The 27,991-nt window shown below is 43.1% G+C and overlaps 1 protein-coding gene across 3 annotated transcripts; it reads right to left on the reverse strand.

The window, feature by feature from the left end:
- Positions 1-665: 665 nt before the first annotated feature.
- LOC121543031 (cytochrome b5 reductase 4-like) lies at positions 666-27,987 on the reverse strand. Of its 3 annotated transcripts, none has more exons than XM_041852712.2 (17): positions 27,813-27,987; positions 26,992-27,113; positions 26,507-26,660; positions 21,798-21,898; positions 21,525-21,609; positions 21,393-21,431; positions 21,147-21,258; positions 20,958-21,015; positions 20,690-20,783; positions 8,648-8,680; positions 8,351-8,473; positions 7,944-8,084; positions 7,680-7,835; positions 4,916-5,066; positions 4,498-4,584; positions 3,159-3,320; positions 666-2,918 (listed from the first exon to the last, which is right to left on the reverse strand). In XM_041852712.2, exons 1-17 carry the CDS (start codon positions 27,919-27,921, stop codon positions 2,864-2,866), a joined length of 1,782 nt encoding a protein of 593 aa, XP_041708646.2. In that variant the 5' UTR covers positions 27,922-27,987; the 3' UTR covers positions 666-2,863. The 3 variants fall into 3 exon arrangements, with proteins under 3 accessions (XP_041708646.2, XP_041708648.1, XP_045064583.1); XM_041852714.2 differs by lacking the exon at positions 27,813-27,987 and adding an exon at positions 27,262-27,464; XM_045208648.1 differs by lacking the exon at positions 27,813-27,987 and having other exon boundaries at positions 26,992-27,464.
- Positions 27,988-27,991: the final 4 nt, after the last annotated feature.

Below are 27,991 nucleotides of genomic sequence, written 5' to 3' on the forward strand. Positions count from 1 at the left end.
GTCTGGAACAACATGCTGTTTGCACTACATGTGTCATATCAGTCAAATCAAATTCACTGAAAAGCATCTGTAATGCCATGATAACAACAGATTTAGATATCAATGTGACCTCACCTCTCCATTATTTCCCTTGAAAGTACCCTATTTACAACGTTGAACATGCCCTCACCCTACGAAGCCAGTTTCCCCTGCAATGATGCTAACTAGTCAGTCCACTTATATTCTGACTCGTTTATCTAAAGAGAATTCCCAATGCGAAAGCTTTACACTCCCATTGTCAGACTCGCGCTCTACACCCCCTCCTGAAGGTAGACACCGTAAAGCTCATTGAGAATCACAGTGTTTTTCATCTATGGTGACCTTTGATTTTCATCTGCCAAGACATGCAATTTCATCGTATTGCCTAGTGGGAACCTATACCTATAGGGAAGGGCTGGCCACCAACATGATGAGATTTACTAAGATAACTGTGTGTGTGTGTGTGTGTGTAGAGGGTCCTGAGGGCAGATGGGGGCACAGAGACAAACAGAGACACAGTGAGTGAATGAGAGAGACCGCAGGGTGTATTGGATAATTAAAGCTTTGCATATGTATCTTTCAGTGTAAGTCTTTAAAATCCTCTACTTCCTGGTGTGGTTGTGAAATCATTCCCCTGCACATTTGAATTGCCTCTTCCCTAAGGTGAATGATTTAATTAATGAATTTACTGTAGTACATTTCAGCCAGAAACAACTGAACACAATACAACCAGGTCTCCAAATCTTAACACAACAAAAACGTTTAGTGCATCTTTTAATTTGCTTCAGGACAGCTCATATGATTGACATGTTAAGTTATAATGTGCATGATGTACAAAGCTGGATATGCATTAAAATATATCTGGTTAGATCAAGATTAGATGAGCTACAAAACCAAGTGAAGCTCAATCTAAATAATCAGCTCCTGTATTTCTTTATAACCAGAACCCAAGACATTTCAGTCATTGTTTCGCCTGTCAAAAATAAACTGGTACTTTCATCAAGTAGTCTTCATCCATAGAAGTGTAACTGTTATAGTATTGCACGTAGCATGGCCATGTGTGTTACGTTGACAGGTGTGATCTTTGAAATACTTATGTTCAGTGGTAAGAAATGCTGCAATTCATTTTGTGTGAAAAAGGAACAAATGTACCATGACATGATGTACTTTCATGTTATTAAAAAGTAAATACCACGCAGGGTAAGGTTTATAAATGGTACCTTCCACCTTCCTACAGAGTACAAATTAGAGACATAATTGTAAAAAGGCGAAGATCACATGGACATCCTTTCTATATACCAATGTCCAATATAAAATACTCTTCCTCCAAACGACATCTCCTAGACTTCATGAAAACACAACTTGAATTTTATGGACATTTCGTTCCATTTTCACCCAGATTGATTCAGTAATGATGTCTGAAAGGATACATGTAAAGAGGCAGATGGATGACTGCAGCTGGAAACGTCCAGATAAGAGCCTCTCTCATTAGGTTAATAGATGAGCTACATCTTACCAGAGTGAGCACTCATAGCTTAGACAAACTTTGCAGGATTGACATAGTTCTGTCTGGCAGTTTGATGTTCCACAAGGAAAAAACTGGATGATTGTGAGCTGCATTACTTAGCAGCACATCTAGTTGGTGTCTTACCAACCTCATGTATTTCACAAGAGTGAGAGAGAATAAAGGGTTCTCTGACGCATTTTAGAATAATTTAACTGCATCAAACGCCAAGCACTTAAATCAGATCACTGTGGGCTTTAGGTATTCATGAATTAATTAAATAAATACATTTAATACAAATATAATTAAATTAATTAATTAAATACATTTACGTAGGTGTGTAATGTATTGCGTAATGTATTCCCATTGGTATGCATCACCTACTGTGAGTACTACAACATCAACCTGTGAGAGAGAGAAAGAAAGAGAGAGTAAATGTACTGATTCTGAAGACTGGTCTGCTTAACCATCAGTCTCTCTCAAACAGAACCACAGGCTGCAGAACAGACCAGAGGCAACAGCAGCAGCACAGCCATAGCAACTAGCTGAAGAATAATAACTCTCTGTAGGAAGATGTCTAATATGCCAACAGCAGGTTGGAAATTCTCATTACTTCTTAAACAAAAGGAAGATGTATTGATCAGAGCTAATGAAACGCTCACAAAGTCTTGCTTTTTGGGAGGACCGACAGCAAAGATAACATCACAATGTAGCGGGTGTGAGTGGACTGGGAGATAGATTGAGATGTTGTAAGACATGGTAGTGACGTCTCATAAACAACCCCAGACCTCTCTCTCTGTGGTCAGAGCAGAGGAGTGTACAAGGACAGGACTGTTCAAAGAACTCTGGTACAGAGAGAGACAGACAGTGAGCTGAAGATGTTGACCTGAGGTTTCAGTGCTGCTGGGTAATTGGCCATTCATCCTTTGTGTGTGATTCACCAGCTCAGAGAGCCCAGCGTTCACGTCCTTAGCGACCAGAGAGAATGACTGTCCATCTGTGTTTCAAAGCACCAGAGAGAGAGACAGAGAGAGTGAGGCAGACACACACACAGAGAGCGAGAGACAGAGACAGAGCTGCTTTCCTTCCAGCCTCAAAGAGCCTCTGTGGGTCTCTGGCATCGCTGCTAACCACAGGAGTCAGGTCCATCAGTTCAGTCTACAGTGCATAGAAAGACATTGTTCCAAAAAACACATTTGCCGGTGGCCTAACAACATCTATTTTCTCTCACACCCTGTGTCTTCTCTCTCTCACACACACACGTCGCTCTCACACAATGTCCCGTTGACACCTCAGGCTGTGAGGTTGAGATATGTCAGGTCTGAGTCTGACACTCCATAATCAGCCCTGGAACGCATGAATCTCCTCATCACTGAAACAATACTGTCTCACCAACCTGAGAAAGAGAGGAGGGAGATTGAGAGAGGTGAGAGGGGGACTCAGACAAAGCCTAAAGGTGGGAAAAGTAATCCAAAGTTAACCAATGTTATACAAGTTAACTTCCTTGCACTGCATAACCTGAAATGGTTTGAATCTACTACATCAACATTAACATAAAAACATACTGCATGGGTTCTACATTTAGAAATGTAAATGCCTAACTGGAGTGTGTAGAGGGGTGTGGAGTGTCACTCACCCCACAGTCAGCTCGGTGAAGGCTGAGGGGCCACACACACACACAAAGACCTTTGAGCCCTCAGGCCTAACCAGGAAGTCAGTCAGCATGGAGGCCTCAACTCGCCCCTTCCTGCCTGTCCACCCATCACATGGCTCTGACAGAACATACTCCACCTGGAACCTGGAACCATAGAATAGAGCAGAATAGAACCTATCACACGGCTCTGACAGAACATACTACACCTGGAACCTGGAATCATAGAATAAAGCAGAATAGAACCTATCACACAGTTCTGACAGAACATACTCCACCTGGAACCATAGAATAGAGCAGAATAGAACCTATCACACGGCTCTGACAGAACATACTCCACCTGGAACCATAGAATAGAGCAGAAAAGAACCTATCACACAGTTCTGACAGAACATACTCCACTTGGAACCATAGAATAGAGCAGAAAAGAACCTATCACACGGCTCTGACAGAACATACTCCACCTGAAACCTGGAACCATAGAATAGAGCAGAATAGAACCTATCACACGGCTCTGACAGAACATACTCCACCTGGAACCATAGAATAGAGCAGAAAATAACCTATCACACAGTTCTGACAGAACATACTCCACCTGGAACCATAGAATAGAGCAGAAAAGAACCTATCGCATGGTTCTGACAGAACATACTCCACCTGAAACCTGGAACCATAGAATAGAGCAGAATAGAACCTATCACACAGTTCTGACAGAACATACTCCACCTGGAACCATAGAATAGAGCAAAAAAGAACCTATCACACAGTTCTGACAGAACATACTCCACCTGAAACCATAGAATAGAGCAGAATAGAACCTATCACACAGTTCTGACAGAACATACTCCACCTGAAACCTGGAACCATTGAATAGAGCAGAATAGAACCTATCACACGGCTCTGACAGAACATACTCCACCTGAAACCATAGAATGTAAGAAACGAAAATGTATCTTCTGCCTTACCAATTGACAGATGGGTCATCAGAACATACTGTACACTCTGAGTAACCATAGAGATCAAGAGAGAGAACATTCTCTGCCTAGCGGCAAGACTAGATGTACAGTCCATGCATGTGTTAATGCTGCTTCACAGGTAATGTAGTCAATATGGTAATGATGTGATCAAAGGTGATGTTGGGGAGTATTCACACACCATGAAGACATGCAATCATAGACATCTGGAGCGGGCAAGAACACACACACACACACACGCACTAATGATCAGATTCACCACAGAGGGTCAGTCTTACTGACATCTAACGCAGCCAGCGTCATAATGACCACCCTCAATACGAACACACAGTGCAACCGCACACACACACCTCTCATCTTTAGCAGCAAGGCTGTCAAGTTCAGAGTGCCACAGGATGTCTCTTTCTTGTCGGTTGAAGAACATCAGCTTGGTTTTCCTAGAACACACAAACATCTAATGCCGTCAGAACAACCGTGCCCTTTACAATGTACACAAATCATTAGAAAGAGAACAATGACAGCCATGCAATAACACAGGAGTAAATCAGAGTATAGCCTCCTTCAGTTTCTATTCAGTCACAAGCATCAATGAAATACTCTGAAAGAAAGAGATCATCCACAATATAGCAGTATATATTGATAGGATAGGCAGAATATTTTCCATACTGCTTATACCTATCCAATTCTTTCATATCTACATGAAGTGCTTAGGGGGAAGGGGCTATACTAGGGGTTGTTTCTGGGTGGAGCCATGACAGCGTATTTCACCTGAGTGAGCCCAGGTCCTGGAGGGCCAATCGGATCACCCGAGCCATGGGTGTGAACCCCGTGCCGGCTGCTAAAAGGTAGAGGTGAGTGACCTCACGCAGGAGGCGGAGACTGAACGGACCATCCGGGCTGCTGACAGACAGGTGGTCACCTAGGCAACCAGGGAAGAGGAGAGAAGGAAACCATTAAGCTGAGAAACCACACAAACACAAGAATAAGCAATAACAGATGGCAATAAAAAATGAGTACAAATCAGGATAGCTTGAATAATGAATACAGAAAGTGTCTGTTCATTTCCTACCATCAGCTATCCATTTCCTCTTACATGATGTTTCTGTTTGTGCTGTCCAGCTACTCTTTGTTATTAGGTGTTATCTAGATGTAATGTATATCAGTGAAAGGCACATGGTACCGTTATAATGGAGACGGTTTTTCTTCTTTAATTGACTGACTGGGAACTAAACATCCTCCATCTGTCCCAATGTTGCTGCTGGGCCTGCAGCACCAGGCAACCAGACACACACGTGTGCAAGTTCACGTGCACACACGCACAACACTAGGAAATATTCAGGTAATGGGGGCCAGATGAGGACAATTACATAGCCTGAAGCCCTGTCAGTGAGCATAGTTTACACAGAAAGATAGAGACAGAAGCGTCTATATTTCCTGTCCACTTCTGTGCAGATGGACTGGTAGGACAATGACTTTTCCAGGAAGGAGAAGGTCATGGATTTAGATATGTATTGATTCCACTGTTAAGAGGACAAGTCAAGACAAAGGCCAGGAAATCCGATTCATTGGGGGTGGAAAGGAAAGGAAAGGAAAGATGGGTTATATTCTGGCGCCCTGACTATGTATAAGGCTAGACTCTGAGAAGGGGTCAGGAGGATAGATTAGATAAAATGACCTGTTTATGAGTCTTTAAATAGAAACTAATTACACCATCAATCCTGTTTGGGAGCTGAGCAATCTCCCCCCTGTAATTGATTTATCTGAATAGTGCCTGCTTCTGCTGATGTATGAATAAGAGAGAGAGAGAGAGAGAGAGAGAGAGAGAGAGAGAGAGAGAGAGAGAGAGAGAGAGAGAGAGAGAGAGAGGAGGGGAGAGAGAGAGAGAGAGAGAGAGAGAGAGAGAGAGAGAGAGAGAGAGAGAGAGAGAGAGAGAGAGAGAGAGAGAGAGAGAGAGAGAGGAGAGGGAGAGGGAGAGGGAGAGAGAGAGAGAGAGAGAGAGAGAGAGAGAGAGAGAGAGAGAGAGAGAGAGAGAGAGAGAGAGAGAGAGAGAGAGAGAGAAAGATGAGGAGAAAAGATAGGGTCTAACTAGGGCTGTGACGATTATAGAATTTTGGTAACGATTAATTGTCATGCAAATGGACACAGTTATTGTCATAATTGTCATTTTTGTTGAAAAATGTTTTGAGCTTGTAATGCATCCTTTAAAATTAGCTATGACATACCTAATAAATACAACACAGCATTGGTGACACCCCTATCTCAAAAACAAATGGTTTGTTTACCGCTTGGAACTTTTGGAAATGAAGCTTCTCCTCCCGACCGTGCCGTTCTGCTCGTAAAATGACTACCAAATGTACCCACTTCATGTAAAACTTAAAAAATGCTAATATCTACTTGAATATCAAAGTACATAATTGTCCATAATTGTTTGTTACACGATTATACGATAATTGTGCCAGCCCTAACTACTTGTAACATTTGACATTTAATACTCAAAATACATAATGAGAATAGAAGTGCAAAGTTCTACTATTAATCATAACAATATCCCTAATCACAATGGTAAAAGTATAGTCCTTGCACCTTTGAATGTTAATGTCATAATCATGTTATTACTAACGGTCATCTAAATGCAGTACCCTATCATAATCACAATAAATGCTTGTTTATTGCAATTTAAAGACTAAATGTTGTTAGAGGGTTTTTTATTTTAATCGACGCACAGGAGTCAACAACTTCTGTCAGGCACCTAGTCTACTTGTGTATGCAGCAGGCAAACATGTAGATGAGTTTATGGTAAACAAAAGGTCATCTAATCAATCCTGGTTGGAAGAAAAATTGCCTTACCTCCGGTTTCTGATCTGCTATTTTTATATTATTTTGATGTTGTTGTTGATGCCTACCTTGCTCACTTATCTAAGACATTAGTATTCCACAGCGCGGCTAAACCACCTGCAGATTGACGTATGCTGCTGTACACCTCACACACAAGCCAATTGACTCTGTGTACAGCCTACGCCTACACATGGCTAGGATGAAGTAGTAGCCCATTATAAAACAAATACACTTGACCTCTATATATTAATATTCCACTTACATATGAACACACAGCACATGAACACAGACATCGATTTACACACACAGAAACAAACGCACGCACGCACCCACACAACCCACTCACTAACAACCTTATATTTCTTTATTTTTTTATTATTATTATTATTATCTATCCGGATGCCGTGTCACTTTACCCTGCCTTCATGTATATATCCACCTCAAGTTCCTTGATCTGGTACTGGTACTCCCTGTGTATAGCTCCATTCTTGTGTGTTTTATTTTATTCCTCTTGTGTTAGTCACTATTATTTTATTTATTTGTTATTTTAAACTCTGCATCGTTGTGGAAGGTTCGTAAGCAAGCATTTCACTGTAAAGTCTACATCAGTTGTATTCGGCGCAAGTGATAAATAAAATGTGATTTGATCAACCCACTTAGCTGTAACCGGGAGGGTTACTGGTGGCCTCAGACTTACCGATGTTGAGGTTGTTTAGGTGTGGAGTCAACACTCCATCTGGGTAGACTTTGATCATGAGGAAGACGTCAGTGGCTGCGGTCCCCTGTGTAGAGTCCTGTGTAGCTGGTACCAGTGTTTCCTCGACCGGCGTGTAGGGCTTCACCACCTCACTGTCTACACATGTAGGATAGCATAAGCACTAGCAATGGACCACATGGGCTGCTATGGGATTAGCGCTAGCCCAGATGTAGCATTAGCATGGATCTATAGGCTAGCCCTTACCTTGGATGAGGGCCTTGAGGTAGATGTGTTTCCCAACAGGCACGTGCATGAGCGTCCCTAGAGGGAGTTGTAACCGGAACACCCATGTGTCATGTGTGACCTCTGTCTTAGAAACTAACATACACTCCCTGTAGAAGATCGCTGCAGAGAGAGAGAGAGTGAATAACTGACATGTGATTTTGGTTAATATGGGAAAGTAATTCAATCAATTCAGAAGATAAGACAGATGGATAAACATCTCTTTGGATGTGTCTGAAATGGCATCCTGGCTCTTTCTTTCGTCTTTTCCCGATTCCTCACTTCCTCTCTCCTTGCCTCCTCCTCAAAACGCATTTTGAGAAGAAGGTGAGGAGTGAGGCCGTGAGGAATCAAGGAAAGACGTATTGGAAAAGAGCCCCTATTCATACCTCGATCTTTCTTCCTGAAAAGAGAATCATGGAATTCCAGTGGTTCACCAAGCTCCTCCCACTTTCCTTTGGCTGCTTTACGCATGCTGACCTGAATCTTCCCCACAGCACAGGCTGTCTGGACTGTACCAGCATAGAGAGAGAGAGAGAGAGAGAGAGAGAGAGAGAGAGAGAGAGAGAGAGAGAGAGGGGAGAGAAGGAGAAAGATGGGAAGGGGGAGGGAGGGAGTTGGAAAACGTTAACAGTTTGTCAGCTTTAGCTTATGAAAAGACATCAGATCATAAATGTTCTCCTTACCAGCAACGCTTCTCTCTACTTCTTGGGCTAGACCTGAAAAAGAGAGCCTCTTAGTGAGTTGTTTACCATAAATTAATATAATCAAATTAATCACAAGAAAAGTCCCCATTTTACAGAGAGATAGAGACAGAAAGAGAGAGAGAGAGAGACAGACAGAGGGGGATAGAGATAGAGCGATATAGAAAGTTTAATGGAAATGGGCACAGTGTTTATTTCCTCTGGTTGACACAGTTAATATTTCCATCCAACATTAATAAGCCAGTGGTAAACACTAGACACTAATGGTGTCAAGTCCTCTGGCAGGCTGGAACACAGATGGAAAAATAAGCTCTGAGGGAACTCAACAATATAATTAAAGCTGATAATGGACTAGAGCTGTGATGGTCATGGAATTTTGGATGACAATAATTGGCCAACCAAAATGACCATGGTCACCGTAATAACGGTTAGAATAACAAAAAATTATAATAATGGGAGAAAAAAAACTTTTTTTGTTTTCTCCTCCTCCTCTCCGCTCCTGACTGCATGTGCTGATGTGTGCAGCTGCAGGGAAGGGTCATTGCCTAGGCAACCGAAGACTAATTTGCTACAACACCGTGCATGTTTCAGCAAGGAGCAACAAAGTTTCATCACGTTGTTAAGAGTCCATGTTACAGCAGAAACAGACTCAACCACACAAATGCCCGGCCGTCCGGCTTCAGTCAGCTGTTCGTTCCACACAACAACAACATTTTAAAAATCCCCCAAATTCCCTTTAAAAAAAAACAATCCAATCAAATTTTATTGGTCACATACACATATTTAGCAGATGTTATTGCGGGTGTAGCAAAATGCTTGTGTTCCTAGCTCCAACAGTGCAGTAGTATCTAACATTTCACAACAATACACAAATCTAAAAGTAAAATAATTGGAATTAAGAAATATCTAAATATTAGGACGAGCAATGTCGGAGTGGCATTGACTAGAATACAGTATATACATATGAGAGATGAGTAAAGCAGTATGTAAACATTATTAAAGTGACTAGTGTTCCATTATTAAAGTGGCCAGTGATTCCATGTCTATGTACAGTGCCCTCCACTATTATTGGCACCCCTGTTTAAGATGTGGTCGAGGACTTCCAATTTTTTTTTTAATCAATTAAATTTTAAGTATTAACATCAGGGGTGCCAATAATTGTGGGACACATGATTTCAAGTTTTTTTTTTTTCTAAATGTGTGATTTTTTTTTTTACCACCAAAGTAATGTACTTAAATAAAAGGTTGGATTTTTCTCTTTTTTTGCATTTGGGTTCTATGTTGTTAAAAAAAAAAAGAGAATTTTTGGAAGTCCTCGACCACATCTTAAACAGGGGTGCCAATAATAGTGGAGGGCACTGTATAGGGCAGCAGCCTCTAAGGTGCAGGGTAGAGTAACCGGGTGGTAGCCAGCTAGTGATGGCTATTTAACAGTCTGATGGCCTTGAGATAGAAGCTGTTTTTCAGTCTCTCGGTCCCAGCTTTGATGCACCTGTACTGACCTCACCTTCTGGATGATGCGGGGTGAACAGGCCATGGCTCGGGTGGTTGATGTCCTTGAACTTTTTGGCCTTCCTGTGACATTGGGTAATGTAGGTGTCCTGGAGGGCAGGCAGTGTGCCCCCGGGGATGCGTTGGGCGACCGCACCACCCTCTGGAAAGCCCTGCGGTTGTGGGCGGTGCAGTTGCCGTACCAGGCGGTGATACAGCCCAACAGGATGCTCTCAATTGTGCATCTGTAAAAGTTTGTGGTCTTAGGGGCAAAACTGAATTTCTTCAGCCTCCTGAGGTTGAAGCGGCGCTGTTGCGCCTTCTTCACCACACTGTCTGTTTGGGTGGACCATTTCAGATTATCAGTGATGTGTACTTGAAGCTTTTCACCTTCTCCACTGCGGTCCCGTCGATGTGGATAGGGGCGTGTTCCCTCTGCTGTTTCCTGAAGTCCACGATCAGCTCCTTCGTTTTGTTAACGTTGAGGGAGAGGTTATTTTCCTGGCACCACGCCGCCAGGGCCCTCACCTCCTCCCTGTAGGCTGTATTGTCATTGTGGTAATCAGGCCTACTACTGTTGTGTCGTCTGCAAACTTGATGATTGAGCTAGAGGCGTGCATGGCCACGCAGTCATGGATGAACAGGGAGTACAGGAGGGGGCTGAGCACGCACCCTTGTGGGGCCCCTGTGTTGAAGATCAGCGGAGTGGAGGTGTTTTTTCCTACCTTCACCACCTGGGGGCGGCCCGTCAGGAAGTCCATGACCCAGTTGCACAGGGCGGGGTTCAGACCCAGGGCCCCCATCTTAATGATGAGCTTGGAGGGTATTATGGTGTTGAAGGCTGAGCTATAATAGTCTTTCATTCTGATGTAGCTATTCCTCTTGTCCAGATGGGATAGGGCAGTGCGATGGCATCGTCTGTGGATCTATTGGGGCGGTAGAGGTGATATGATCCTTAACTAGCCTCTCAAAGCACTTCATGATGACAGAAGTGAGTGCTACGGGGCGATAGTCATTTAGTTCAGTTACCTTTGCTTTCTTGGGTACAGGAACAATGGTGGACATCTTGAAGCAAGTGGGATAGGGAGAGATTGAATATGTCCGTAAACACTCCAGCCAGCTGGTCTGCACATGCTCTGAGGACACGGCTAGGGATGCCGTCTGGGCCGGCAGCCTTACGAGGGTTAACACGCTTAAATGTCTTACTCACGTCAGCCACAGAGAAAGAGAGCCCACAGTCCTTGGGAGCGGGCCGCGTCGGTGGAACTGTGTTATCCTCAAAGTGGGCTAAGAAGGTGTTTAGCTTGTCTGGGAGCAAGACGTCAGTGTCCGCGACGTGGCTGGTTTTCCCTTTGTAATCCGTGATTGTCTGTAGACCCTGCCACATTCATCTTGTGTCTGAGCCGTTGACTTGCGACTCCACTTTGTCTCTATACTGACGTTTTGCCTGTTTGATTGCCTTACGGAGGGAATAACTACACTGTTTGTATTCAACCATATTCCCAGTCACCTTGCCATGGTTAAATGCGGTAGTTCGCGCTTTCAGTTTTGCGCCAATGCTGCCATATATCCACGGTTTCTGGTTTGGGTAGGTTTTAATAGTCACCGTGGGAACAACAGCCCCTATACACTTCTTGATGAACTCAGTCACCGTGTCCGTGTATACGTCAATGTTATTCTCAGAGGCTACCCAGAACATATCCCAGTCTGCATGATCAAAACAATAATGGATTCTGATTGGTCAGACCAGCGTTGAATAGACCTTAGCACGGGTAGTTCCTGTTTGAGTTTCTGCCTATAGGAAGGGAGTAGCAAAATGGAGTCGTGATCTGATTTGCCGAAGGGAGGGCGGGGGAGGGCCTTGTAGACATCTCGAAAAGGCGAGAAGCAGTGGTCTAGTGTTTTTCCTAAGCGAGTACTACAGTCAATGTGTTGATAGAACTTCGGTAGCGTTTTCCTCAAATTTGCTTTGTTAAAATCCCCAGCTACAATAAATGCAGCCTTAGGATATGTGGTTTCCAGTTTGCATAAAGTCCAGTGTAGTTCCTTGAGGGCAGTCGTGGTATCGGCTTGAGGGGGAATATACACTGCTGTGACTATAACCTAAGAGAATTCTCTTGGGAGGTAATACGGTCAGCATTTGATTGTGAGGTATTCTAGGTCGGGTGAACAAAAGGACTTGAGTTTCTGTAGGTTATCACAATCACACCATGAGTAGTTAATCATGAAACATACACCACCGCATTTCTTCTTCCCAGAGAGTTCTTTATTCCTGTCTGCGCGATGAACTGAGAACCCAGCTGGCTGTATGGACGGGGACAGTATATCCCGAGAGAGCCATGATTCCGTGAAACAGAGTATGTTACAGTTCCTGATGTCTCTCTGGAAGGATATCCTCGCCCTAAGCTCGTCTACTTTATTGTCCAGAGACTGAACATTAGCGAGTAATATACTCGGAAGTGGTGGATGGTGTGCACGCCTCCTGAGTCGGACTAGAAGTCCACTCCGAATACCTCTTCTCCGATGGCGGCATCTTGGAGCAGCCTCTGGGATAAGTTCAATTGCCCTGGGGGGTACGAACAAAGGATCCAATTCATGAAAGTCGTATTCCTGGTCGTAATGCTGGTGAGTTACCGCCACTCTGATATCCACAATTTATTTCCGGCTGTATGTAATAACACAAAAAAACTTTCTGGGCTAATAATGTAAGAAATAACACACAAAAAAACAAAATACTGCAAAGTTTCTTAGGAGCTAGAAACAGAGCTGCCATGTCTGTTGGCGCCATCTTACATCTTAAGGGGGTCTTCATCGGTTAAAGGGGAAAGGTAATTGTGCCAGCCCTAACTAGGGTCCAGGATAGGGACGTGACAAATGTAAAAAATGTCAACGTTTAAACTGCTATTTTTATTGTTTGAACCATAAGAAAAAATCATAAAACCATTCACAATGCAGATATAGTGCTGCATATGACCGCTAGGGGCCAATGCAGTTCAAACTACCGCATTCATGGCTACCCATAGACTGTAAAAAATATGGACGAAGCCATCGATGACTTCACCCCACTGTTTCCTATGAGAATGCTCAGTGGCTCATTTGAAGATTAGGAAGTGTAATTTCACTAAGTCACCATCTTGCTTCATGGAGGAGTTTTCGGAAACATTGCATGAGCAGTTTGAGCTACTCTAGGAAGTGACGTTGCAGGCTAGCTCAGTGCTGCCCCCTCTCATTAAGTATCTCAAGTTGAAGGTCGACCGAGGTACTGCAGGCTGCCATAAGCAACTAAATTATCCTTCTAACTTCGTCTGTGTGTGATTTTAAAGTGATCGGTTCAAGGACATACAACTGGTGAAATAGAAGCCATTTTTGGTACCATGATCATTTTCAGTGTTTTTTTGTAATATATCCACGAATATTGACCACAAAGATCGCCATTTCCCCATTCACTACAATGGGGGATCCTGTTTTCTGTAAACAATGCCTGTGGTATCGCGGTCTGCCGTTAACTTGAAATCCTCAATGCGAGGGGGCAGTTGTTCTCCCCTGTGGCTACCAGACAGCACTCACCTTACTGCAGCACCCACTCAGCAACGATGTTAGCTAATGCCGTATTTAGGTTCTCTGCTGTGTGCCTTTCCTCCATGTTCTCAGTGGTCAGTACATGGGACTTCATGTTAGGGCTGGGCGATATGGCCAAGATATCATATCACATTTTTGACGGTATGAAGGTATTTTATGTTTTTGAATCATAAAAGTTCTAAATATGCTTTTTGAGTAATTCATGACCCTAGGGTGGCAACACATCAATTATAAGTGGCGCAGTGGTCTAAGGCACTGCATCGCAGTGCTAGCTGTTCGAATCCAGGCTCTGTCGTAGCCGGCCGCAACCGGGAGACCCATGGGGCGGCGCACAATTGGCCCAGCGTCTTCCAGGTTAGGGGAGGGAATGGCCGGCAGGGATGTAGCTCAGTTGGTAGAGCATGGCATTTGCAACGCCAGGGTTGTGGGTTCGATTCCCACGTGGGGCAAGTATGACATAAAAAAAAAAAAAAATGTATGCACTCACTAACTGTAAGTTGCTCTGGATAAGAGCATCTGCTAAATGACTAAACATGTAAAATAAGTGATTTCAATGGGGCTTTCTCCATTCTGGCCTTTTTACAGCCCTCTAACCATTTGTACTATTATGTGTGTTTTTCCGCGTTATTTGTAATTTATTTTGTACATAATGTTTCTGCCATCGTATCTTATAACCAAAAAGAGCTTCTGGATATCAGGACAGCGATTACTCACCTCGTGTTGGACGAAGATTTTTTCTTCAACGAGGCGGCCGCGAAGGATATCACACAGACACCCGACAAGGCCCAAATCCCTGTCATTCGCGTGAGGAAGAGACGGAGATATCGTGGACGTAGGTCGGGGTGCCTTGTAAGGATCCGACGGCGAGCGAGTAAACTGCCTTTTCCATCAATCCTATTAGCCAATCTTCAATCATTGGATAACAAATTGGATGACCTAAGATTACGATTATCCTACCAACGGGACATTAAAAACTGTAATATCCTATGTTTCACCGAGTCGTGGCTGAACGACGACAATGATAACATACAGCTAGCGGGCTATACGCTACATCGGCAGGATAGAACGGCCGACTCCGGTAAGACAAGGGGTGGCGGTCTGTGTATATTTGTAAACAACAGCTGGTGCACAAAATCAAATACTAAGGAATTCTCGAGGTTTTGCTCGCCTGAGGTAGAGTATCTTATGATAAGCTGTAGACCACTCTATTTACCAAGAGAGTTTTCATCTATATTTTTCATAGCTGTCTATTTACCACCACAAACCAATGCTGGCATTAAGATTGCACTGAATGAGTTGTACAAGGCCATAAATGAACAGGAAAACGCTCATCCAGATGCAGCGCTCCTAGTGGCCGGGGACTTTAATGCAGGGAAACTTAAATCCGTTCTACCTAATTTCTACCAGCATGTTAAATGTGCAACCAGAGGAAAAAAAACTCTAGACCACCTTTACTCCACACACAGAGACGCATACAAAGCTCTCCCTCGCCCTCCATTTGGCAAATCTGACCATAACTCTATCCTCCTGATTCCTGCTTATAAGCAAAAACTAAAGCAAGAAGCACCAGTGACTCGGTTAATAAAAAAGTGGTCAGTGGGATTCTTCAGACAGCATTGAGGAGTACACCACATCAGTCACTGGCTTCATCAATAAGTGCATCGATGATGTCGTCCCCACAGTGACCGTACGTACATACCCCAACCAGAAGCCATGGATTACAGGAAACATCCGCACTGAGCTAAAGGGTAGAGCTGCCGCTTTCAAGGAACGGGACTCTAACCCGGACGCTTATAAGAAATCCCGCTATGCCCTCCGACGAACCATCAAACAGGCAAAGAGTCAATAAAGGACTAAGATTGAATCGTACTACACTGGCTCTGACGCTCGTCGGATTTGGCAGGGCTTGAAAACTATTACAGACTACAAAGGGAAGCACAGCCGCGAGCTGCCCAGTGACACAAGCCTACCAGACGAGCTAAACCACTTCTATGCTCGCTTCGAGGCAAGCAACACTGAAGCATGCATGAGAGCACCAGCTGTTCCGGATGACTATGTGATCACGCTCTCCGTAGCCGATGTGAGTAAGACTTTTAAGCAGGTCAACATTCACAAGGCCGCAGGGCCAGACGGATTACCAGGACGTGTACTCCGAGCATGTGCTGACCAACTGGCAAGTGTCTTCACTGACATTTTCAACATGTCCCTGACTGAGTCTGTAATACCAACATGTTTCAAGCAGACCACCATAGTCCCCGTGCCCAAGGACTCTAAGATAACCTGCCTAAATGACTACCGACCCGTAGCACTGACGTCTGTAGCCATGAAGTGCTTTGAAAGGCTGGTAATGGCTCACATCAACAGCATTATCGCAGAAACCCTAGACCCACTCCAATTTGCATACCGCCCCAACAGATCCACAGATGATGCAATCTCTATTGCACTCCACACTGCCCTTTCCCACCTGGACTCCACACTGCCCTTTCCCACCTGGACAAGAGAAACACCTACGTGAGAATGCTATTCATTGACTACAGCTCAGCATTCAACACCATAGTGCCCTCTAAGCTCATCACTAAGCTAAGGATCCTGGGACTAAACACCTCCCTCTGCAACTGGATCCTGGACTTCCTGATGGGCCGCCCCCCAGGTGGTAAGGGTAGGTAACAACACATCTGCCACACTGATCCTCAACACGGGGGCCCCTCAGGGGTGCGTGCTCAGTCCCCTCCTGTACTCTCTGTTCACCCATGACTGCATGGCCAGGCACGACTCCAACACCATCATTAGGTTTGCCGACGACACAACAGTGGTAGGCCTGATCACCGACAACGATGAGACAGCCTATAGGGAGGAGGTCAGAGACCTGGCCGTGTGGTGCCAGGACAACAACCTCTCCCTCAACGTGACCAAGACAAAGGAGATGATTGTGGACTACAGGAAAAAAAAGAGGACTGAGCACGCCCCATTCTCATCGACGGGGCTGTAGTGGAACAGGTTGAGAGCTTCAAGTTCCTTGGTGTCCACATCACCAATGAACTATCATGGTCCAAACACACCAAGACAGTCGTGAAGAGGGCACGACAAAGCCTATTCCCCCCTCAGGAGACTGAAAAAGATTTGGCATGGGTCCTCAGATCCTCAAAAAAATTCTACAGCTGCACCATCGAGAGCATCCTGACTGGTTGCATCACCGCCTGGTATGGCAACTGCTTGGCCTCCGACCGCAAGGCACTACAGAGGGTAGTGCGTACGGCCCAGTACATCACTGGGGCCAAGCTTCCTGCCATCCAGGACCTCTATACCAGGTGGTGTCAGAGGAAGGCCCTCAAAATTGTCAAAGACTCCAGCCACCCTAGTCATAGACTGTTCTCCCTGCTACCGCACGGCAAGCGGTACCGGAGTGCCAAGTCTAGGTCCAAAAGACTTCTCAACAGCTTCTATCCCCAAGCCATAAGACTCCTGAACAGCTAATCATGACTACCCGGATTATTTTCACTGCCCCCCCCCCACCCCAACCTTTTTACGCTGCTGCTACTCTGTTAATTATTTATGCATAGTCACTTTAACTCTACCCACATGTACATATTACTTCAACTATCTCAACTAGCCGGTGCCCCCGCACATTGACTCTGCACCGGTACCCCCCTGTGTATATATAGCCTCCCTACTGTTATTTTATTTTACTTCTGCTCTTTTTTTCTCAACACTTTTTTTGTTGTTATTTTATAAAAAAAAAAAAAAATGCACTGTTGGTTAAGGGCTGTAAGTAAGCATTTCACTGTAATGTCTGCACCTGTTGTATTCGGCGCATGTGACCAATAAAATCTGATTTGATTTGATTTGATTCAACCAAAAATAATGTTAAGCATTTTCATACATTTCTGCATTTCCTGCACTTTTGTTATCATTTCCACACCGTGCCCTGCAAGGTTGCATGATATAGGCAAAATATATAGGCCTAGTTAATTGGTGAACTGTTGGAATCATGGAAATAGAATGATTATAGTTGGAATATAGTGGGCAGCACCTTGGATACATTGTTGTTTGACATGACAACGAATGAATAAGCCTGCCAGGGAGGAATTATTGACAGGGTAGGAACCACAGTGTTGGTCAGTGCTTCCAGGGGACCCAAATTAGATGTTAGATTACACATTTTCTTACAAGAAACACTGTTTTCACACCACTTCGATACAGCTACGACCAGAAGTGACTTTTTCGCAGCAGGTTAGGATAATTAATGCAGCAGGTTAGGAGACTAAGGTTAAGGTTAGGGAAAGGGTTAGGGTTAGTGAAATTGCCCTCCTAACCTGCAAAGAAAATCACATCCTACACCAGCACTGGTACCAAGTGATGGGGAAACAAAGCTAATTCCAGCCAATTGCTTGAGGCTTTGATCAACACAGTCTACACTAGTGGCACCTGCTGGTTAAAAGAATTTAGAGCAGCCAAATGATTATAGATGATGTGCAACGTAGCCTTTTTGTCTTTTACCAAACCAACCAGGTGGTTATTCAACAAAACAAAGTTTCGGATGTCATTAATCACCTGCTTCTGATAAAGTGATACAGGCATCCACACAGTGTTTCCAAGTGCACTACTTAGCAATTTCAACGCATGCCTTGGAGCTCCGGCATCAAACGTAACATTACTACTGGTGCCGGGCTGTATAGCGTTTGCTCTGACTCTTAGTAAATTTAGCAAGCTAGCTAACGTTAGCAATTAGCATTAGTGGTTAACACTATTTATTTTAGCCACAGCTTGCTAAGAAAATAAACTAGCAGACAGGTGTTTGCAGACAGTAAAATACACAAACTAATAGTGTAATTATAGAATGCTTGTGAAAAGCAGCATAGTTTTCAACAATATATTGCTGCTTCTACAGTGGCTTGCCTTACAACCTGTAATTAAAATGGATTTTTTGGGTGTTTGTATCATTTGATTTACACAACATGCCTACCACTTTGAAGATGCAAAATAATTTTTTTTGTGAAACAAACAAGAAATAAGACAAAAAAACAGAAAACATGAGCATGCATAACTATTCAACCCAACAAAGTCAATACTTTGTAGAGCCACCTTTTGCAGCAATTACAGCTGCAAGTCTCTTGGGGGTATGTCTCTATAAGCTTGGCACATCTAGCCACTGGGATTTTTGCCCATTCTTCAAGGAAAACTGCTCCAGCTCCTTCAAGTTGGATATGTTCCACTGGTGTACAACAACAGTCATACCACAGATTCTCAATTGGATTGAGGTCTGGGCTTTGACTAGGCCATTCCAAGACATTTAAATGTTTCCCCTTAAACCACTCAAATGTTGCTTTAGCAGTATGCTTAGGGTCATTGTCCTGCTGGAAGGTGAAACCCCGTCCCAGTCTCAAATCTCTGGAAGACTGAAACAGGTTTCCCTCAAGAATTTCCCTGTATTTAGCACCATCCATCATTCCTTCAATTCTGAACAGTTTCCCAGTCCCTGCCAATGAAAAACATTCCCACAGCATGAGGCTGCCACCACCATGCTTCACTGTGGGGATGGTGTTCACGGGGTGATGAGAGGTGTTGGGTTTGCGCCAGACATAGTGTTTTCCTTGATGGCCAAAAAGCTCAATTTTAGTCTCATCTGACCAGAGTACCTTCTTCCATATGTTTGGGGAGTCTCCCACATGCCTTTTGGCGAACAACAAACAAGTTTGCTTATTTTTTTTCTTTAAGCAATGGCTTTTTTCTGGCCACTCTTCGGTAAAGCCCAGCTCTGTGGAGTGTACGGCTTAAAGTGGTCCTATGGACAGATACTCAAATTGCCTCTCTGATTAATGCCCTCCTTGCCTGGTCCGTGAGTTTTGGTGTGCTGCCCTCTCTTGGCAGGTTTGTTGTGGTACCATATTCTTTCCATTTTTTAATAATGGATTTAATGGTGCTCTGTGGGATGTTCAAAGTTTCAGATATTTTTTAAAAACCCAACCCTAATCTGTACTTCTCCACAACTTTGTCCCTGACCTGTTTGGAGAGCTCCTTGGTCTTCATGGTGCCGCTTGCTTGGTGGTGCCCCTTGCTTAGTGGTGATGCAGACTCTGGGGCCTTTCAGAACAGGTGTATATATACTGAGATCATGTGACAGATCATGTGACACTTAAATAAAGTGTGCAATCTAACTAATTATGTGACTTCTGAAGGTAATTAGTTGCACCAGATCTTATTCAGGGGCTTCATAGCAAAGGAGGTGAATACATATGCACGCATCACTTTTCTGTTATTTTTTTTTGTTACTTTTTTTTTAAAACAAGTTACTTCTTTCGTGTGAAGACTGAAGAGCCTGTCTAATGTCTGTTGTTGGGAGCCTGCACTGCTGCTGCCAGCAACGGCTTGGGTGTCAAGGTGCCTCCCTTTCAGATGGTTAAGCACTGCACCTGTACTGCCACTGTAGCTCAATTTCACCTCGGAAAGTTTGCGTTTCATCACCTTCTCATTTAACTTCTCAAAGTATTGCCATTACAGGACTTCGCTGCTGTCACTTCCCTGTCTCACTCTCTGCCATTTTTCCAACTGTTAACGACGAATGAAGTGCAGAGCGCTTTATATCCGTGGCAAATCATTTGAAAGATGCATTTCTCCTCCTACTAACTTTACAGCATTGTTTTGTTAGGTATTTCTTTAATCTAAAAATGTTCCCTTTATGATGATGATTGGGACCTGTTAGTGCTAAGTGTGATAACTGAACTGTGATTTACATTTTATGGGAGGAAATAAGAAAAATATATAATAATAAACATCGTTTTTCAGTTAACGATCCCAATTTCATTTAAACGTTCACACCCCTAGTACAGGATGGTTAGAAAGAATGAGAGAATGGCTGTAATAGATGGATAAAAGAAAGGAGATTGAAAGAGGCGGCTACGACAACTCATGTCAGAAAACAGTCACAATGTTGTATCAAAGGAAGCTGCGACTTACGTTGACACAGCATGTAGGACATTTTCCCCAGAAGAACTTCCACCCGTAGAACACCATCTTGCAGGTCAACTATGGTACAGCCAGAGCTGGGGAGCTGAGAGAGGATAAATGAGGAGAGAAAATAAGGGAGACGGGGGAAAGAGAAGAGAGAAAAGAGGGGGGGAGAGAGGTGAGGTTAAAGAACAACTACTGCCCATTCTGGCTCATATTTCACTCAAACCTCATTTTAAAAATTGCCATTTAAAAATTGCAAAGTGGGGCTGTTTACCTTCCGTTTGGTGTAAACCACAATATTGACCGTGACATCAGTTTGAAACCAGTCATACCTAAAAAAAACAATATACAGATACAGTATGTTCATTACCTGCTCATATCCATCTATCATACTTCACATCATCCAGTCTGTGTCACCATTCTCAATATCATAACAGTTCCTCTTGTTGTTTTGTGAGCGTACCTGGGCCGGGCGTCTTTGGGTTGGGGTGGTGGCGGGGCGGCTGAGGAGGGTGAGGGAGGGGTGAGGAAAGCAGGAGGGAGCATGGAGGTGGGGGGAGGAGGAGGGGCTAGACCTGAGGAGAGGGAGACAAGATTAAGGACTCTGATTTCAGCCACACGTGATATAGAACACCCACACACAAATACAAGACAATACAGAACAATCACGTGTTTTGTTCACTATTCTTATTATTCGTTTGTACATTACCATTCAAATGAGTGATGCTGTCCTTTTTTACCGATTGAGCTGTGGAGACAAATTAGAAAGTCTCAAAAAACATCCTGCATGAAAGAGAAAATATGGTACATTAAAGTCCTGAGGGATTGTGTGTTACTGTACCTTTGAGAGCAGTGCTGGCCTTCACAGCCATCCTCCCTACCAGACACTCCTTTAGCATGGACTCATAGTTTACCCACCTGTGGACCTGCTCATATGGCCACAAATACAGGGACAAGGGCGGACAAGGGCAGACAGGGAGAATGTGAGCAAGAGAGCTTAGACAAGCACGGCATCATCACACACATCATGTGCTTTAATGTTTTGAACTTGTGTGTTTTAACATGTGAACTTGCACGGTTGTCCTTTAACTCGGAAAGGCCAATGAGAGCTGACCTGGTCAAAAAGGTCTGTTCCGTCTATCCCAGCTGCCTTCATAAGTTCCTCTTCTCCTCCAGGGTGGTACTCCATGTAGGGGCTCACATTATAAACCATGCCTGAGACACACAGGAAATAATAGTATTTATTCACAAAATGCAACAAAAGAAAGAACAAAAACATATAAGCAATTCACAATAGAAAATGTTTTAAAGATCTGTATATTAGGGCTAACTCGTGTAGGAAATGACCAGCATTGGAGGGATGGTGGCTCCCAAAAGTCATCACCCAATAGCCTAACTGAAGTATAAGATGTACTGAAAGAGGTGTGACAAATTACTGAGTATACCAAACATTAGGAACACCTTCCTAATATTGAGTTGTAACATTTTACCCCCAGAACAGCCTCAATTTGTCAGGGCATGAACTCTACAACATGTCGAAAACGTTCCACAGGGATGCTGGGCCCATGTTGACTACAATGCTTCCCACAGTTGTGTCAAGTTGGATGGATATCCTTTGGGTGGTGGACAATTCTTGATACACACAGAAACTGTTGAGCGTGAAAAATCCAGCAGCGTTGCAGTTCTTGGCACAAACCAGTGCGCCTGGCACCTACTACCATACCCCGTTCAAAGGCACTTAAATATTTTGTCTTGCCCATTCACGCTCTGAATGGCACACATACACAATCCATGTCTCAACTTTCTCAAGGCTTAAAAATCCTTCTTTAACCGGTCTCCTCCCCTTCATCTACACTGATAGAAGTGGATTTAACAAGTGACATCAATAAGGGATCATAGACTGACCAGGTGAAAGCTATATCATGGAAAGAGCCGGTGTTCTTAATGTTTTGTATACTCAGTGTACAGTCAGTCTACAGGTATGTGGGCCCATTCACACCGACAAACATAACAGTGAATTCAGCCAATACATTCAAAGAAATGGTTATGAATGATTAAACTATGATTGAACTATGCTTGAACAATGATTGAATTATATACATTGTAATGTATGGTATTGAGGGGGAGTTGACCCAGCCTCCAATGCTTTCTATAGAAAGCCTTCTCACAACATAAAGACACATACACTACTCAAAAATATTATCCCAACAAACACAACATTATCCTCCAAACACAAGCACATGGCCACGCTGTAGCCCAGTGAGTCACTGACCCTGAAAACAGACAGTCCCAATGGAAACTGTGTATGAGAGGAGAAGGTATGTCTACCACAGGGAACCTTCATTTGTGTATACAATCGCCAATAACTGTCTTAAAGCCTACTGATATTAAATTGGTTAGGTAATGCCTTCATAACACATCCCTATGGGAGTGCTGATGAGTGCGATCAACAAATATAAAAACATGAATAATAATGATACATGACGATAATGGCATCAGCGTACGGTTGTGTAACTCCATATTTCTTCTCTACAACCTAATGCTGCTGTTGGGTGTTGTTATGTTGTTGTTTTAAGGACTGATTGTCAAATAAGTCATAAAAGGTTCCTGCTGTGTGCCATGCATCTGTGATGAGTTTGTGTGAGAGAGAGGTATAGGGAGGGAAGAAAGAAAGAGAGGTACACAGAGGGAGGGCAGGAGCGAGGGAGGGAGGGCGCCCCTGTTCCGCTGTGAATCAGAAGAAGTGCACAGAGACCTAGTCACAGCAAATTCAATTAAGCTTTATTGCTCAATGTCCTTAGACAAACGAACCCACTCCATGACTACCAATGAGTGCATTTCATCTCAATGACGCACATGGGGAAATGATAGGATGAAATGTGCTAGATTCCTCACGAAAGTGATTCCTCACGAAACCCAGACAATAAAATAACATTATTTTGTAATCCATATACAGTGGGGGAAAAAAGTATTTATTCAGCCACCCATTGTGCAAGTTCTCCCACTTAAAAAGATGAGAGAGGCCTGTAATTTTCATCATAGGTACACGTCAACTATGACAGACAAAATGAGAAAAGAAATTCCAGAAAATCACATTGTAGGATTTTTTATGAATTTATTTGCAAATTATGGTGGAAAATAAGTATTTGGTCAATAACAAAAGTTTCTCAATACTTTGTTATATACCCTTTGTTGGCAATGACACAGGTCAAACGTTTTCTGTAAGTCTTCACAAGGTTTTCACACACTGTTGCTGGTATTTTGGCCCATGCCTCCATGCAGATCTCCTCTAGAGCAGTGATGTTTTGGGGCTGTCGCTGGGCAACACAGACTTTCAACTCCCTCCAAAGATTTTCTATGGGGTTGAGATCTGGAGACTGGCTAGGCCACTCCAGGACCTTGAAATGCTTCTTACGAAGCCACTCCTTCGTTGCCCGGGCGGTGTGTTTGGGATCATTGTCATGCTGAAAGACCCAGCCACGTTTCATCTTCAATGCCCTTGCTGATGGAAGGAGGTTTTCACTCAAAATCTCACGATACATGGCCCCATTCATTCTTTCCTTTACACGGATCAGTCGTTCTGGTCCCTTTGCAGAAAAACAGACCCAAAGCATGATGTTTCCACCCCCATGCTTCACAGTAGGTATGGTGTTCTTTGGATGCAACTCAGCATTCTTTGTCCTCCAAACACGACGAGTTGAGTTTTTACCCAAAAGTTCTATTTTGGTTTCATCTGACCATATGACATTCTCCCAATCCTCTTCTGGATCATCCAAATGCACTCTAGCAAACTTCAGACGGGCCTGGACATGTACTGGCTTAAGCAGGGGGACACGTCTGGCACTGCAGGATTTGAGTGCCTGGCGGCGTAGTGTGTTACTGATGGTAGGCTTTGTTACTTTGGTCCCAGCTCTCTGCAGGTCATTCACTAGGTCCCCCCGTGTGGTTCTGGGATTTTTGCTCACCGTTCTTGTGATCAATTTGACCCACGGGGGTGAGATCTTGTGTGGAGCCCCAGATCGAGGGAGATTATCAGTGGTCTTGTATGTCTTCCATTTCCTAATAATTGCACCCACAGTTGATTTCTTCAAACCAAGCTGCTTACCTATTGCAGATTCAGTCTTCCCAGCCTCGTGCAGGTCTACAATTTTGTTTCTGGTGTCCTTTGACAGCTCTTTGGTCTTGGCCATAGTGGAGTTTGGAGTGTGACTGTTTGAGGTTGTGGACAGGTGTCTTTTATACTGATAACAAGTTCAAACAGGTGCCATTAATACAGGTAACGAGTGGAGGACAGAGGAGCCTCTTAAAGAAGGAGTTACAGGTCTGTGAGAGCCAGAAATCTTGCTTGTTTGTAGGTGACCAAATACTTATTTTCCACCATAATTTGCAAATAAATTCATTAAAAATCCTACAATGTGATTTTCTGGATTTTATTTTCTCAATTTGTCTGTCATAGTTGATGTGTACATATGATGAAAATTACAGGCCTCTCTCATCTTTTTAAATGGGAGAACTTGCACAATGGGTGGCTGACTAAATACTTTTTTCCCCCACTGTAATAGTCCTTTGGAGGAAGTATTCTTGACATACATTTGACATTTGTATTTAAAAGCATAATTGAGAATTGATTTATCAAAGTTGGCATATTATTACATTTTGGCCTAACTTAGGCCTCCTTTAAGACTCCATAGTGTTTCATCTGTAGGTGCTACAAAGCAAACATTGGTGTCATATGAAGCTATACTGCTTTCTCTGTAAAATGAGTAGTATTTTTATTTCAATAACTTTTTCTTTACATTAATTTATGAATATTGAAAAATATATAAAAATGATATCGAAATTGGCAAATGTTTTAATATATGGTTGAAGATAATATACTCTACAGGCTTAGCAAAGTTCCAGAGTGGGATCTCTGCTACTTTAAGAGTTATGATCCAATTCGTATGCATTAACAACAGAGTGAATGTGAAAATGGATTCAAAATGGTCACCCTCTGCTGGTGATTTGCAGGATGTGTAACAATACAAGTAGAAGGAAAGCTGTGATTGGTTACATTGCTGAACTATGCAAATATATGTGTTAAAAAAAGGGCAATAACTTTAAAACTAGCAGAGATCCCAGTCTGGAATTTGATTTGTCGGTAGAGTATATCATGTTCAATAATATATTGCATTTTTAAACATATTTTCTATATTCATGTGGTATGTTTCAATATTCATAAATTAATGTAAGAAATGCTTTTGTGAAATCAAAATACTACTCATATTACAGAGCAAGTGGTAAAGCTTCATATGAAACATTTTTACCTTTGTATTATAGCATCTACAGGTTAAACATTATTGGGTCTTAAAGGAAGCCTGGGTAAGGAAAAATGTAACAAATTTGCCACTATTTCTCAATTATGCTTTTAGATACAAATGTAAAACACAATCCTTCCTCGAAAGGACTATTCTATGGATTACATTTTGTGAAAATCCCCAAAATCATGGAATTTCGTTTGTCTGGGTTTCGTGAGGAATCACTCAATTAGGCCTACAGAAGGTGGAAAGAGGAGAGAATTGTGTACAGATAGTATGCAGCTATTGTGTATGTGTGTGTGTGTGTGTGTGTGTGTGTGTGTGTGTAGTATTCACATTTACTTTCCTGAACAATTTAAGTAATAGCCCAGTTTCGCCAACTCTAGCCCTGGAGAGGCATTGAGCCCTTGATTAGTTGAATCTGGTGTGTTAGTACTGAGCTTAAACAAAAACCTGCGAAACGCCAGGACCAGTATTGTGTGTGTGTGTGTGTGTGTGTAAACAGTACAAGGCTAGCTTGTGTCACCTCGTATGCAGGTCCAGCAGTCGTCCCGTGTGTTGTGTTTCTGCAGCTCCTCCTCTGTGACGTCTATGAGTCTGCCTCTCAGCCCTGTCAGATCCCGGCCACTCTTAGCCACACGGATCCAGTCCATCAGACTGTGGCCAGGCTTCAATGCTACCTGAAACAAATGGAAGAGCAGCCCTCACAGTCAGTACATGTGGCATTATGATAACACAGCCTTACACTTACAGTACAGTAAAGAGTAAAGTGTTGGCAAGAGACAGGTCTTTTTCTGCTTTCAAAGGGTGTGGCATGATGACAATCAATTTAGGGTTGACTAGGCAGACAGGGTCTTCTAACTCAATATAAAATTGGGCCACAGAACATTCATATAGTACGACCACAATAGTCTAACTCCCTGATGGGTCATCAACATCAACATTATGTAACAATGATAAATAGGCATGACTCTCACACAACAATCATGTCGTCAACTACCGGTACAGTACCTTGTTCCTGCCGGACTGACCGGCTGGAGCAACACGCTGCTGAGAGCTGGCTGCAGGGAACGACTGGGATGGGACGTTCAGCATCGCGACTCTTCGAAAGCAGGCCAAATTTCGGAGGAATCCTGTATAAGACGGGCCTTCGATTAACACGACAATAAAGGACCAACTCTTGTTTGTGAACCACTGTGAAATTATGTTTCCGTTGTGTCACAAGAAACACATTTCCCTGAAGTGACACTGGTTGAGTAATTTAGCTAACTAGCTAGCTACCTGACTGGCTAGCACCACGGAAGAGCAGATTCACAACAAAACGCCCAAATATGTCCATAATATCAGACGTATGAAATAACCGGTGAGCTAGATATCGACTGAACCAAATGACACTTCCAATGCATTGTTCGTAAGACAATATTTGACTATGTAAATAACACCTATTTGGAGTTGTGACTGTTAAAAACTACATTCCCACGATAGCTGCAGATGGTGTCGCAATATGATGACGATTATGTCAAACCACTTAAAGTAAAACTATATCCAAAATACTTAGAGCGCCATCTAGTGTAAATATAAATCTCAACAGCCGCCCTGATACAGTACAAAGCGCCCCCAAATTCAGAAAACTCATATTTATGTTTTTATAGGGTATCTTTTTTGGCAATAGACATGTGAGTATTTGGAAATGCTAAATGAAAACATTGTAAAGTGGTTATCCCACTGGCTATAAGGTGAATGCACCAATTTGTAAGTCGCTCTGGATAAGAGCGTCTGCTAAATGACGTAAATGTAAATGTAAATGTAATAACTTAGAAAACGTAGCCTACCTGGTATGAAACCAGAGAAAAAAATGGTCACAATAGAAACATATTTCCCTCTTCCTCCATCTCCCTCCTCCTCGTCCTCCTCTGAATCTTCGTTTAAATGATTTGACATCCCAATATGATAATTGCCATAGGCCTACAGTTATTTTGTCACAATTCAGAAATGTGATTATCCCATGTAT

This window comes from Coregonus clupeaformis, chromosome 28 (genome assembly GCF_020615455.1).
Source record: "Coregonus clupeaformis isolate EN_2021a chromosome 28, ASM2061545v1, whole genome shotgun sequence".
NCBI classification, from domain to species: Eukaryota; Metazoa; Chordata; class Actinopteri; order Salmoniformes; family Salmonidae; genus Coregonus; species Coregonus clupeaformis.